At 37.1% G+C, this 12,443-nt stretch overlaps 1 protein-coding gene and 1 pseudogene across 2 annotated transcripts in view; both read right to left on the bottom strand.

Annotated features, from left to right (window-relative positions):
• LOC102757017 overlaps nt 1–6,666 on the bottom strand; it is an 18,994-nt pseudogene extending 12,328 nt beyond the window's left edge.
• The window catches only part of RNLS (renalase, FAD-dependent amine oxidase), a 215,524-nt gene extending 203,120 nt beyond the window's left edge, over nt 1–12,404 (bottom strand). The window contains exons 1-3 of one of the 2 annotated variants that reach the window (XM_015558831.1): nt 12,214–12,404; nt 11,470–11,612; nt 7,586–7,744 (exon numbers count right to left, since the gene is read on the bottom strand). In XM_015558831.1, coding sequence (XP_015414317.1) covers nt 7,586–7,744; nt 11,470–11,612; nt 12,214–12,311 — 400 coding nt within the window. In that variant the 5' untranslated portion in view covers nt 12,312–12,404. The remainder of the gene's footprint in view (nt 1–7,585; nt 7,745–11,469; nt 11,613–12,213) is intronic. The other variant, XM_006755852.2, reaches the window with a different exon arrangement.
• Between the last annotated feature and the right edge of the window lie 39 nt (nt 12,405–12,443).

Consider the following 12,443-nt stretch of genomic DNA (forward strand, 5'->3'; position numbering starts at 1 on the left):
TATATATATATAATGAGTTAAACATCTGAATAAAAGATTAATATTACCATTTAAAACAGTAAAACTGGATTTTCATTTCTCTTCTTGGAATAAAATGTCATGATTTCATATGCCAATGGCAAGTAAAATTTTAAGATGCAAAAAAAAATCTAACAAGTCACAGAAATGGAAAGGAAACTCTGCTTTGGGTATAGTGATTTTGAGGGGGCTAATTCATGGAAGAAATTTTAGGAGAGACCAACATTTAAATAGCTTCCTCAAAACCAACAGAGATTCCTACACTGTTAAACATAGAATGTTTTGTGCTAGCTACTGAAATACTCTCTTTAGAGTCTCTCTCTCATTCTTTTCTAGAAGCAAACATTCAAGTTAGAATGAGAATATGTCAGACTCTGGAAATGGTACTTCGGAAGAATGATGACTGACCAGAATGTCTGGTCAGCATATAGCCATGGCTCATTCATCTGATGCAATAGAATAAAAAACTTCTAAATTGAGGTACATTTGTGAAAAAATAAACAAATTTTGAAAAAAGCTAGTCCAGTGCAGAATGGTGGTATTCCTTAATCCCGCCCTTCCTCTCTTTTAATCTTAATATTTAAAATTTCCTACTTTAGGAGGGAAGGGGGGCTGAATGAAAGAAGGTAAAGGAATTAGCCAAAGAACATATATGCATAACCAATGGACACAAACAAGAGTGTGGTGATGGCCAGAGGGAAGAGGGGGTGGGGGCTGGGTGGGGATGGGCAAAAGGTAGGAAAATGAGGAAATCTGTAATAGTGTCAACAATAAAGTAAAAGAAAAAAAAACAAAAAAACAAACCTTTACTTTAACATCAGATTTTGATTGTGGTTATACTTTCTTATTTGTGTTTAGCACATTTCATTTGAATCTTCAGAGACTTGTGCCAGAAAACAAAAATTCTTAGTTCTCAAATCTCTTCTCTCTTTAAAGTGTCTTTGCCAGCTCAGATGGGAAGAAGTTATACTGAATTCAGTTGGTGACTCAGTTGGTGATAATGACGCAATTCAATAAATTATAGCTCTCTGTTCTTTCATCTCACCTCATCTCTAGTTCTGACATTTCTTTTTAAAGCCTTTTGGTATCAAAGAACTCTGAATTAAAAATAAAATTATAAGTTCTGAAGGCAGCATTAAGAAAGGATCTTCTGTTAGAGGTGCAATCTGGAAGCCTAGTTTCAAACATATATCTATTGGCAGCATGTGTACAAGAACAAAAAAGTCAAAATAGCATCATCGCTGATGCATTTATATCAGGTATGGGGCGATCACACACATTTGTGCTGGGTACAGGCACCAAAAGGTACACTGCCTCACGCCCAGCCGGCGTGGTTCAGTGGTTGAGCATCTCCCTATGAACCAGGTCACAGTTCGATTCCCAGTCAGGACACATGCCCAGGTTGTGGGCTCGATCTCCCGTGTGGAGCAGGCAGGAGGCAGTCAATCCGTGATTCTCTTTCATTATTGATATTTCTCTCTCTCTCTCCCTCTCCCTTCCTCTCTGATATCAATAAAAATATATGTTTTTAAAAAGGTAAACTGCCCAGTTACTAGAGCTTGGAGAAGATCTGGATCCCAGATCTGTCACTCAAGAGCTATGTGACCTTAGACAAGTTAATTTAATTTCCCTGCTTCTCACTTTCCTCTTCTATGAAATGGGGATGAAATACTTCTTGGGAGGTGGGCGAGAAGAATAAATGATGCAATGTCGGTAAAGTGCTTAACAAGTATTCCCAAAATGTTCTTGGATACTGGTTCTCATCACCACCATCTGGTTATCCCTCTGACTTCTTTTTTTCCCAACACAGTTCCCCAGAGGGACACAAGTAGGGGAACTGCTTCTGTCCTGCCAGGACCTAGAGTGGGTGGTAAGTAACAGCAGTGCCAGGTCACTCTAAACTCCAAGATGGGTGGGAGTCTCCTCCATTTCCACTGACGCCTGCATTTCTGGAGTGGCAGAGAGGCAAACACTAGCTTGGGTTGCCGCTCAGGCACTTAGAGGAAGAATGAAAGATTAAGCAGAACCAACTCTCAGCTCATAAGCTTGCAGTCAGCCCAACAGAGCGGCTAATATCTGAAGAAGTTTAAAAAGTGAATTATTTCCCCTCCTGCGGCAATGGTCTGCTGGAAAAAGCAATGAAGCGTGTTACTTGATGGGGAGAAGACTTTTGTTTCCTGTGCTTTTAATAAAATTTTCAGCAAATGTCAAGGAAAATGAAGAAGTTAAACTTGTTTTAGTAAAAAGAATTGGTTCCCATTTTTCCATCAATGATGATGGAAGATCCTAGAAGTTGTAGAAAGGAGGTTGAAAGTGCTTATTATGAACAATATGCTATCATTATATTCTGTAGTATGCAATAAGTTATAAGTTTTTGTGGTATAGCTTACTAAAGTTCTAAGTGTCTAAGGATAGTGCATATGTTAAGATTAAAAACCTTTTAACAATGTTCCCTCCCCAAATCCTGCAAATGTTTTCTTCCTCCCAATCCCATTAGGTAGAGTTATTTACCATCTCAATGTATCCAGCCTGGTTTAAAAGGTAGATTCAGTATTTCTGGTGAATTAGGACCTCTGATGTTTGCTCAACAGATGTTCACATTCAAGGCTCAACACATTCTGCCCCTAATCCACATTTCCAGCTTTATTTCTCCCAATTCCCCACCGCAAAGCCTTTCCTCCCGGTCAGTCTATTTTCAGTCCCCACAATACAAAACAAGCGCATCTATTTCCAATTTTTGCTAAGATCCTTTTTCCTCTCCAAAGTATTCCTTCCTTTTCTTCTGCCTGTCCTTCGAGATTTCAGATTGTGTCATTCATTCATTCATTCATTCAGTAAACAGAGACCAAAGGCCTACCATACATGAGGCACTCATAAAGGAATCCTGAGAAAACAGGGACAGGTAAGTCAGGGCTAGTTCCTGGCTTCATGCGCTTTATATCCGACCACAAAGGACACACCTTACGCAGTGAATTAAGTCATTCATTAATTAAGATTGTGATACTTGATAAAGTTGACAAATAGAAGAAAATACATGATACATTTTTTCAATGTAAAAAAGCGGGAGGAAAAACAAAGTAAAATAAATAATAGACATCAATGGAAAGGTTGAAGAAAGATAGCAGTTTTTGCAATCAATAGGTTGAATTCCCCTATCAAAAGAAACAGACTTTCCATGTTGGGTTTAGAAACTCAGCTGGGTGGTATTCTCTGAAAACATAAGTAAACATAAGATAACAAAAGGGGCATTATTCACAATCTTCACAAATACCATAAATGATTACATAATAAGGCTAATAAGAGATATGTAGGATCTTAAGATTAAAAGCTACAAAAGTGTACTGAAGGTCATAGAAATACCTACATAAATGAAGAATTGTTTGATTTTCTTGGATGCAGGGTGCACTATTGTAAAGACATTAAATCTCCCTAAATTAACACTTTAAATGTAATTCAAATCAATATTTCAACAGGAACTTTTCATGAAACCTGATTACAGAACACACAGAAAGAAATAAAACATAGATGATTTAAGAAAACTTAAGACAAAAGTCACGAAGAGGGCCTTATTCTATAGCAAAATAGCTTGTCCTGAGGAAAGGCACTTGGGGAAGAAAACCTGTTTCAGCTTTGCCCTCGCAAAGCAGTACTTGATAAAACTAGAAACCTAACATATCTATCCAACTGTTTTAATACTTCAAGAGAGATCCAGAGAATAGAACAGTATGCAGTAAAAATCATGACACCCATGAACATTCATTGACATTGGAAAGATATTCCTAAAATATTATAAAGTTTGAAAACAGAAAAATGTATTTTTATTTCTACGTTTAAAAATCTCTAGAAATATGTGTTTACTGGGATAATGTCTACGAAGCTACAATTATGACTATATTTTATTTTACTTTTACTTGCAAATTTTTCATAAATAAACTATATTAATTATAAAATACAATTGAAGTGGAAAAATACATAATATTAGAAGAAAAATGATACTGAACAATTTTATGTAAATTAGTTAGAATGGGCCTAAATTTGTTTCCCTGTAATAATATGGGGTTTTGTGAATTATATTATAGTGATAGTTTTATATATATTTGATATTTCAGTCGTCTTCATAGTCCTCTCCAGTAAAAATTCAGACAGGAACTGCAATATATACCGATATCCACTAGAGGGCAACATATAGCTATGTAAATGTAAGTCTCTTCATAGAAACCGAAAATGTTTAATACATACTCAAGAGATTTAAAATTCTCCACACACAGAGAGAAAAGAAATTAGCTCATTCCTCATACTGAGGTCATGATTGAAACTTATAAAGAGAAAGCAGATGTTTTTAACCTCTTTGTTTTAGACCCACAGGTATTGTGTCAGAATTGTTAGGACATTCTGTTAAGGCAGCGGTTCTCAACCTGTGGGTCGCGACCCCTTTGGCGGTCGAACGACCCTTTCATAGGGGTCGCCTAAGACCATCCTGCATATCAGATATTTACATTAAGATTCATAACAGTAGCAACATTACAGTTATGAAGTAGCAACGAAAATAATGTTATGGTTGGGTCACAACATAAGGAACTGTATTTAAAGGGTCAGAAGGCTGAGAACCACTGTGTTAAGGGGTTATTGGCAGAATGGGTTATTTCATAACAAGAAAGTAAACACAGAATGATTTGCATGGGGTCCAATTCTAATTGAGACAATACAGCACCCAAAAAACCATTCCATCAATCAAATGTACCAAGTCAGTCATGCTTAAACTTTTCATCATAAAGAGTCTACATATTCCATCTTATTCCTCCACTAAAAAAAGAAAAGAGGAAAAAAATGGGGCTTTTTCAGCATGATACATTTTTTCAGATGTTGTCAGCATTATCCTTTTTAATAGTAAGACTAAAGTATCCTCATTTTTAAAGTTATGACTATTCAAAAAATGTAAAGAATCTAAAAATCATCTTAAGCAATAACGGATGTAAAAATGTTTCTGTCAAACTATTTTTGGTTGATTGAAAAATATAGATGCATCTTTTTTATTTTTAAGTTTAAAAAATTTTGAAATCTTTCACATTAATAAATATATTATCATATTAGTAATCACTAGCATTCAATCACCCACAGGTAAATATATACAAAATGTATACAGACCGTGTTTTGAGGCAACATACTTTAACTGAATGTCTGCCCTTCCGGACAACAGTATTCTTCACAAAATTGACAGAAAAAGCTCCATTTAAAGATAACTAATGATTAGAGAGGGACCTATGCAGAGAAATATAGAAAGACAACAAAACATAACAGAACCTAACAAATGAACTGATGAGAATTATATATTAGAAAAATGTTGCCAGAAAGCAGAATAGTTCAACAAACCCTCAAGCAATGACCTGAAAACAGTGAAGAATTGTAAGACCTCTTTGAAAGAGTATCTCAAGGAAGGGAACAAAAGGAACACTTTTGAAAACTACACGGATGACATGGAGAGAAGGCTAGAGAAAGAAAGTTAAAAAAATAATGCAAAGCCCAAAGATGAAAATGAGTTGAGACAAAATGGCAGATATGGGAGGGAGATACTTTATATTTTTTCAGATATTCTGAGATCATAATAAATGCACCAGAAATAATTCCTCAAGTATTAGACGAAAACTTAGCTGAAAATAAAGGGAAAGCTGAATTTTCAAGTAAAAAATGGGATACCATGCCCCTGCAAAAGTGACACAAAACTACTATATATCTTTATGAAATTACTAGACTCAAAGATGAGTGAATAAAGGTGCCTCCAAAATAAAGTATCTCTAAAAGGCGAAAAGTAAAAAGGATGTACCAGATAAATGTAATGCAGATATATTATGAATCAAATAAAATCATTACCAAAAATCATAAAGCAAAAATTACCTCCCAACCCCAGAAAGATATAAAGAAATGCAATACTAGTAGGAGGATTAAGTTATCTCTCTCAGCCCAATACTCAGTTCAAGTACTCAAAAAAATATATATTGGGGCAAGTGGGCGAGGCAACTGATCAATGTTTCTCTCACATCTCTCTTTCTCTCCCTCTCTGTCTCTCTCTTTCACCTCTCTCTTAAAAAAAATCAATGAAAATGTCCTCGATGAGAATTAAAAAAGAAATTGGAATATGTAATTTACAGCACAACTGAATATACTGACCAATAACTGTTTTAGTAAAATGTTGCAGTATGTTATTCAACAGTCTTGAAATCAATCCAGTTATTACAGACTCCATGGCAATAAATCATCCTACCTTAAAGTGACTTTGGCAACAGACTAGGAGTCGACTCATGACAGAGATCTTTGACATGAGTGTCCTAATTTGCCTATAGCTACATAATAGATATCTCAATCCCTTCTACATTATTACCTCACACTGTACTAGAAAAGAAGTTATATTGTTACTGGGTGGTGGAACTGATATTTAAGGAACAGCAAATTACTTTCAAGATGTAATAAGCAGCAATTTTCTTCCTCAGAGAACAATTTCTATTACAGCTCTAAATCTCTGATCTATAAATTATATTTAATACCAGTTTTCTTTCTAATAGTGGCATAAAAGGCCATTCCTCAATCAAATTCAATGTCACCTTCAGTCAGCAACAAGTCAAAAGCTCCAGCCACGTCAATATCCACAGCCATTCCCACATGACCCAAGACCTTGTCAGCAGCGCCAGGCTCTGCCTTATTTTAACTCATGGGCTTCAAGGCAAGATGAGGAATCCTCTAGAAGCCAATGGCTTTGACGTATCACGTTCAAATTAGACAAAATGAAAGGAGAAAAATTAGTGACACCTGACATAGGTGGAGGCAAAGCGAACCATAGAAGAGCATTCCTTAAGAAGCTAGGCAATGGGGAAATCTATGGAGACAGAAAGTAGATGGCAGCTTGTTTAGGGTTAGGGGCAGGGATGGGGATGGAGGGACACAGGTGATAGCTTTAGGATGTGGGGTTTCTTTTGGGGGGGTGATGAAAACGGACCAAAATTGGGGGTGGGAATAGTTGCATATTGGTGAATATATTAAATAGCACTGAAATGTACATTTTAAATGAATGAATTGTATGGAACGTGAATTATATCTTAAAGCTGCTTTTATAAAGAGAGGGGATAAGCTAGGTAAAAGGTGAGCCAACAAATCCCAAACAGGGAGGAACATGAGACTCTTCCTCAAGAGCAATCCGAGATGAGGCTCGCCAGGGGTTCACATAACCAATGCTGTGTCAGAAAAACCTTTTCTCAGGCGCTCACAAAGAGGTTGCTCTTCTGGTAGGCTAAACTACTGAGCATCCATCAAAATGATTTACTTCTCAGAGGCAGGAGCAGTAAGAAAAGCGTTCAACTAGTAACTGGTTAAGAAAAAAAATTCCGTTATGTGTTTCTGTTTGACCAAGACTAATCCTGTGAACCAGGCCATTGTATCCGTTTATAAAACATGCAAATCAGTAGGATCCATACTATACCCTTTGCTAAGAGAGTTAAGCTGAATTCTTGCTCTTTCAAAAAAAAAAAATATATATCCCATTCCCCGAGGTAAACAAACAGCACAGGCCGAGACTCACAGTTCACGATGTCACCTTGAAGCAGCAGAATCTGAGGAACCGGCATCGTGAGCACAACAATGTCAAACTGCTCAGGGGAGCCCGTTTCCTTGGAGACTTCCCACTTGTCATTTCTCAGGTTGATCTGGGTCACACATTGTCTGAAACAGATAGCAGCACCTGTTCCAAGAGCAAAGTCATGTTCACATTAGCAGACTTTCCCATAGGAATAAATGGGAGAGAAGGGCTGCCTACTGGATCCATTCAGGTGAATGAATGGTGCAGTTTGTCCTTTACAGCCCCTGGGGTTCCCTTTCTTTCTCACTTCGGGGGAATTCCTCTCCATCTGTCACACTTGGACCTGCCTATCAATGTCCCTTCTGAGTGTGTGTGGAGTGGGAAATACTATTACAATTAATAAGGAGAGTAACCATAGCTATTTTTTATGAAGCATCTACTATATATCAAGACTATGCCAAGCACTTAATATACAAACCAATTAATTTGACAGATAAGGAAACAGATTCAGAAATGGCATACCATAATTTGAAGCTGCATCCCTCTGACTTTCAGCTCATTATCATTGTAGAGCAAGTATATATTTTAGTAAAGGTTTTAATTCTTCTCTCTAATAACAGCAAGAAAGAGCACCAACCTATTAAAGAAGTATTGTTCTCTATTAAACCTGAAAAAGGTCTCTGTAATAGAAATTCAAGTACTCATCAACGGATCGATTATCTTTATTAAGAAGAGTTAAGGGAAATACAATCTAGAATATCCTCTCATTGCATGTTCCTTCTTTACACTTGTCACAAAGGTATTTTAATAATTCTTAGAGTAATTACTCGATTAATATTTTCTCTTTTAGTCAGTAATTAAGGCTGTTTTGTTTCAACATATAGCATATAGCATATATAGAATAGTACTTGGCACATACTAGTGTTTAATCAATATTTATTTAAGATGGTGATTTTCTTTTTAAAAAAATATATTCTTATTGATTTCAGAGAGGAAGTGAGAAGGAGAAAGAGATAGAAACATCAATGATGAGAGAGAATCATTGATCAGCTGCCTCCTGCACACCCCATACTGGGGATCAAACCCGCAACCCGGGCATGTGCCTGTGACCAGAATTGAACCTGGGACCCTTCAGTCTGCAGGCCGACGCTCGGTCCACTGAGCCAAACCAGCTAGAGCTAAGATGGTGATTTTCAACCTTTTTCATCTCATGCACTGATTGCTGAAATTCTGTAGCACACCAGAAAAAAAATATTTTTACCAATCTGAAAAAAAAAATTACAGGTATAATTTTGATTAATTCACATAAGGCGGCTATTGTTGTGTTGGCTGTTGTCATTTCTTTATTTGACAATCTAATGGAAAAGAGGTCAGTGCCCCTGACTACATAGTCAGGAATTGTATGTTTAAAAAAAAAAATCTTGTGGCACACTGGTTGAAAATCACTGGTTTAAGAGAATGAATTATGAGTCAGAAACTGAAAGATGGAATATAATTAAATCAGTAAGTCTCTTTGGTACACTAGCATTCACTTCAAATTCCAGTTTTCAGAAAATTTAGATTTAAAAACAAATTCACTTTTTTTCAGCCTCAGGAACAGAAAGGAAAGATGTGAAAAATAAAACGAGAAAAATAGCACCCTGAAAGGGAAACCTCATGTTACCAGCCAAGAAATATGTGCTTAAGTCCAACCTTGGCCATGAAACTTCCTTTTTGTAGCTATTCCAACTCAAGGTGATCCTTCTCATCTGAGATATCCTTTGATCATCACTGCTTTTACTACTCATTCAAAATTTCTGTTTGCTACAGGTATGTCTTATCTACCCAGAAATCTTCTAGGCTTCCCCAAGTCAGGTCTCCAGATCTCATATACATTTACATCTTTCACTGTCCCTTAAAGAATGCTGCAATATAGTAAAGACTCAGATTTTTAAAGCAAATGCAAATTAGCACCATTCTGTTCAAAGCTTAGAGCAAGGGCTTGTAAACAGTACTTCAGCTTGCCGGAAGGTTTCTCTAAGGCTCCTGCTTAGGAAGGCACCAAAGCCAGAGCTTTCAACTCAACACCCATCAGCTCCTTTATTCCAACCAGCACAGCTCCATTTCAACCTGTTCTGTTTATTTAGGATGTCTCACCCCCAACTTACTTGCCTCGCTCTGGTCCTGGTCCTGCCTGACCTGGACCTCAATGAAGTCAACGGATTTTATGTTTCATTCAGTTGTGTCTTCACATAATATTCCCTTTGACAGGAGCATACTTCGTTATTGGGGCTGGTGAATATATGTGTGCGTAAGGGAACTGAAGTCCACTGACCTAGAAATTCTGCATATCCAGCCTTGGACCTGTATCCCAATGGCCCCAACGTGTTCTGCACTTGGGAACTTGTTGGAAATGTATATTCTCAGGCCCTAACCCAAACCTGTTATCAGAATCTCTGGGGATCAGGCCCAGCACTTTATATTAAACATATCCCCCCTTTCCAGGCTTAATGATGCACACTAAAGTGTGAGAACCTTGGCAAAGATGACAGACCCAAATCCAACACCACAACGGGCAAAACCACTACAAAAGGAGTATCTATCTCAAGAGTTAGGGGGTGATAGTATAACCATTCTTACAAACCAAGAAGTTCTCCTTTCCTACTACTAGGAGTGAAGTTTCTGGGAAAGTAGCTTTTCCTTATGGAAGTAATTACTAACTTTCCAAAGGACCACATATTAAAATCTGTGGGCTCTGGAAACTCATTTTAAAACAGTTAGAGAATTACATAAAATCTCTCGAGAGTTACTAGAGTATAAAATATTTAACATTACTTACAAAGCCCCTTATGATCTGTCTTAGTCTTGAACTTCATCTCTTAGCACTTTCTCCCTCATTCACTACTCTCTAGTCATCATAACCTTTGAGTTCCTCAAATGCACCAACTTGCTCCTACATTAGAACAGTTCTAACTCATGTGTCCACTGCATGCCATTATCTTGGCCTAGTTCACTGGTGCTTACCTTTGGGGTACCATGAAGACATTAGATCCTCAGTGACACTTTCTCTGACATGTCTCCCCCCACTCACTCCTCTGAAACTCATATTAGGTTAGGCCTTCTTATTATACACTCCCTCATATGCTCTCACTCCTTCTTAGCATTTATTACGTGTTTTGTGTGTATATGTAATTAATTTAACATCTTTCCTCTCTACCTCACTCTATATTAACAAAGGCAGGAAGCACATCTCTTATTTACCACTGTTTACCCAGCACATAATATTTAATAAATTTTTTAAAAAATATGCGGATAGCAATAAATGTATCAGAATATGAAGGTTTAAACATTTTATAAAAGCAAATGTGTTTCTGTTATGTATTTATTTAACTTAATCCCCTGCCTTCCTCCATTTTAAAGAGAAAATCTAAATTCATTTTCCAACTATAATTTACTACAAATAGGTTTTAGGGAACAGCAGTTCAGAACTGATCAGATGACACCTGAAGAGAGGTGAACAATATCTAACTAAATGTACTGCTTGAGAGAGAGAAAGAATAGATAGATAGATAGATAGATAGATTTATTATAAACATAGACCAAGCATGGTATAGAACGGCTTATGTAAAAAATCCCATGTGTATTTTTAAAAAGAATAAATATAACCCTATATGAATAGAAAATAGAGATAGCCATGTAGATTGATAGCTGTATAAACATTTCTCTGGAAGCACACCTTGGGAACTGTTATTAGTGGGTTACTTTAGCAGAAGGAAAATAGCTATTGAGTGGTGAATAAGAGAACATCTACTTTATACCTTTCTTTGAAGTATGAATATCTGATTATGTGTATGACTTTTGTTTTAACGTGCTAATTTAAAGGAAGGGAGAGAAAATCCTAATCCCACCTGATTCTTTCAAGTAATGCTTAATAATTGAAGAAACTCCTTGAGGTGCCACAAAGTTACAGTCTCCTGCTTTCATCACCGTGCCTTCAATAGGAGAGGTCAGGGGCTTCAAAATGCCAAGAGCTAGCAGTTCATCATAAAAACTGAAATAAATCAACATATATTACATAATGGTATTCTATAATCAGCTCTAACATACCGTATTCTCTTGCAAGAATTCTTAGAGATTATAATACCAAATAATAATTAGATGTTGTCCTAGGGTCAAGTCAACATGTTTTGTGATAATAACATTTGCAATTCAGGTGAAGAACAGAAATGTCTTGAGAAGCCATAAATCTTTTGCTTACATTAAGCAAAGGCCTATTTTCTTGTCCATTTCAAAAATAATGTCAGTAAGGATAAACAGAAAGGTATTCCGTACAACCGTTTCGAATTGGTTACGACTGACTTCCATCACTGCTATCTTGTCTTCTTGCTCATCACCAGCATAGTGATTCACATTCACCAGCCCTTGCTGTGTCCCATGGAACCTCTCATCTGAGCTTCACAAGGACAGTACGAGGCATGTATTACAGTTTTCCCATGTTACTGAGGTTAACCTCTTACTGCTAATACCACGAAAATGACAATAGCATAATAATGTCACTATCCTACAAGAAGCAACGTTTAACCCTGTCAAAAACGGGTGGTTTACAGTACGTTTTCACATCATACAGCAAATTCCGCCCCGCAAGAGCTCACCTTTGGTGCTTTTGGGCATAGTGGGGCGTGCGCGTGATGTACTGGGCGCCCAGGTCCACGGTGCTCTGTGGATTGTGGGGGCTGCTGGTGGTGGTCATTCTTCCCCCTTGAATTCACCCACAGGAAAAGGTCTCTGCGTTAGAATGAACTTTGTAATGCTACTTGCTGCCTCAGAATGAACCAAGGAAAGCTATTCACCCCATGTTACCCCCTCTTCCGCTCCCCCCCAC

The sequence above is a fragment of the Myotis davidii genome, unplaced genomic scaffold, assembly GCF_000327345.1.
Source record: "Myotis davidii unplaced genomic scaffold, ASM32734v1 scaffold933, whole genome shotgun sequence".
Classification (NCBI taxonomy): Eukaryota; Metazoa; Chordata; class Mammalia; order Chiroptera; family Vespertilionidae; genus Myotis; species Myotis davidii.